This window comes from Morone saxatilis, unplaced genomic scaffold, assembly GCF_004916995.1.
Source record: "Morone saxatilis isolate NCDOM2014 unplaced genomic scaffold, NCSU_SB_2.0 Contig11, whole genome shotgun sequence".
NCBI lineage: Eukaryota > Metazoa > Chordata > Actinopteri > Moronidae > Morone > Morone saxatilis.
In genome coordinates, this window is record NW_023339663.1 from 53,601 (window position 1) to 55,146 (window position 1,546).

The following is a 1,546-nucleotide window of genomic DNA, read 5'->3' on the forward strand; positions in this document are numbered from 1 at the left end:
TCTTCAGCTGTCACTATCATAAAGGCAATAAAAGGCCCAAAAACTACTTAAAAAAAAAAAAATGATTTCATTGATGACGTTTACTTGTAGTTGTTAGCTAACTGCTGCTAACAGAATAGGAGCTCAAGGCACCACTAGCGTTTTTTTTTAATTTAAATGCTGCCTTAACTCAGTTTTACTCACCAGCCCAGCGTGGCAAAGGTTTCCATGACAATTCAATTCAATTTTATTCAATTCAAAAACAGAAGTTATCTCAGACACTTTCAAATAGAGCAGGTCTAGACCGACACTCCTTTTAACATTTACTAAGAGACCCCAACCCCAAGGTACCACCATCAGAGCAAGACCTTGGAGACAGTGGCAGGAAAACTGCCTTTAAAAGAGGCAGAAACCTACCCTTTGGCTCTAGGTGGGTGGGAGAGAGAGAGAGAGAAATAGAGAGAGAGAGACAGACAGACAGACAGAGGTGCACAGCAACAACAGTAGCAACAACTACACTTATAGTAGTGACTGATGATGACGACGACGACAACAACGATCATGGACAATGAGCAGTGATTATAGTAATAATAGTAACTGTAGTAATAATAATAGTAATAATAATAATAACAATAATATCAGTGATATTAACAACTGGACAACCTGCTGGTTATTTTCTAATTGGCGGTAACGTTCTAAAGCTCAAATAAACACCACCCTCCTGCAGGATGCAGTTAAATTTATTAAAGAAAAGTTGCTAACTAAGCTCTGCTCACGCGATGACCATGTGATTTCCTACATAATCTTCACAATAAATGTTCCAGGTTATTTTCTTATTTTAAAATCAGGACGGGTTTATGGGTAATCATCAGCAATAACAAACTTGTCTGAACCTGTAATGGAAAACACATTAATGTGGCTATGTAGTGTATATACAGTGTGTATATAGTGTGTATAGTGTGTATATAGTGTGTATACCCAATTTCCCTTTGAGGATTAATAAAGTCTATCTATCTATCTATATAGTGTGTGTATATAGTGTATATACAGTGTGTACAGTGTGTATACAGTGTATATAGTGTGTTACCTGTCTGATGATGGTCTTCACACAGACCAGAGGAAGTCCCATATAGTTTGACTTAATGATCCATTTTAACAGCTGATGACCTAAAACCTCCAAAACCATACAGACATCTGACAGAGGCTGAGGAAACTACTGACTGATAGACAGACAGAGACAGACAGGTACAGACTGGTACAGGTACAGACAGGTACAGACAGGTACAGACAGATACAGACAGGTAAAGACAGATACACACAGATACAGCCAGATACAGACAGATACAGGAACAGACAGGTACAGACAGGTACAGACAGGTACAGACAGGTACAGACAGGTACAGACAGGTACAGACAGGTAGAGATACAGACAGGTACAGGTACAGACATGTACAGACAGATACAGGTACAGACAGATACAGATACAGACAGGTACAGATACAGATACAGGTACAGATACAGGTACAGGTACAGGTACAGGTACAGACTGGTACTGAAGGATACGGAC

The 1,546-nt window shown here is 39.3% G+C and overlaps 1 protein-coding gene across 1 annotated transcript in view; it reads right to left on the minus strand.

Annotated features, from left to right (window-relative positions):
- Nucleotides 1–1,250, minus strand: part of LOC118343490 (SRSF protein kinase 3-like) — a gene marked incomplete at its 3' end in the record, with an annotated part of 6,757 nt that extends 5,507 nt beyond the window's left edge. Inside the window, 1 exon segment of the mRNA XM_035682337.1 lies at nt 1,067–1,250. Coding sequence (XP_035538230.1) covers nt 1,067–1,165 — 99 coding nt within the window.
- Between the last annotated feature and the right edge of the window lie 296 nt (nt 1,251–1,546).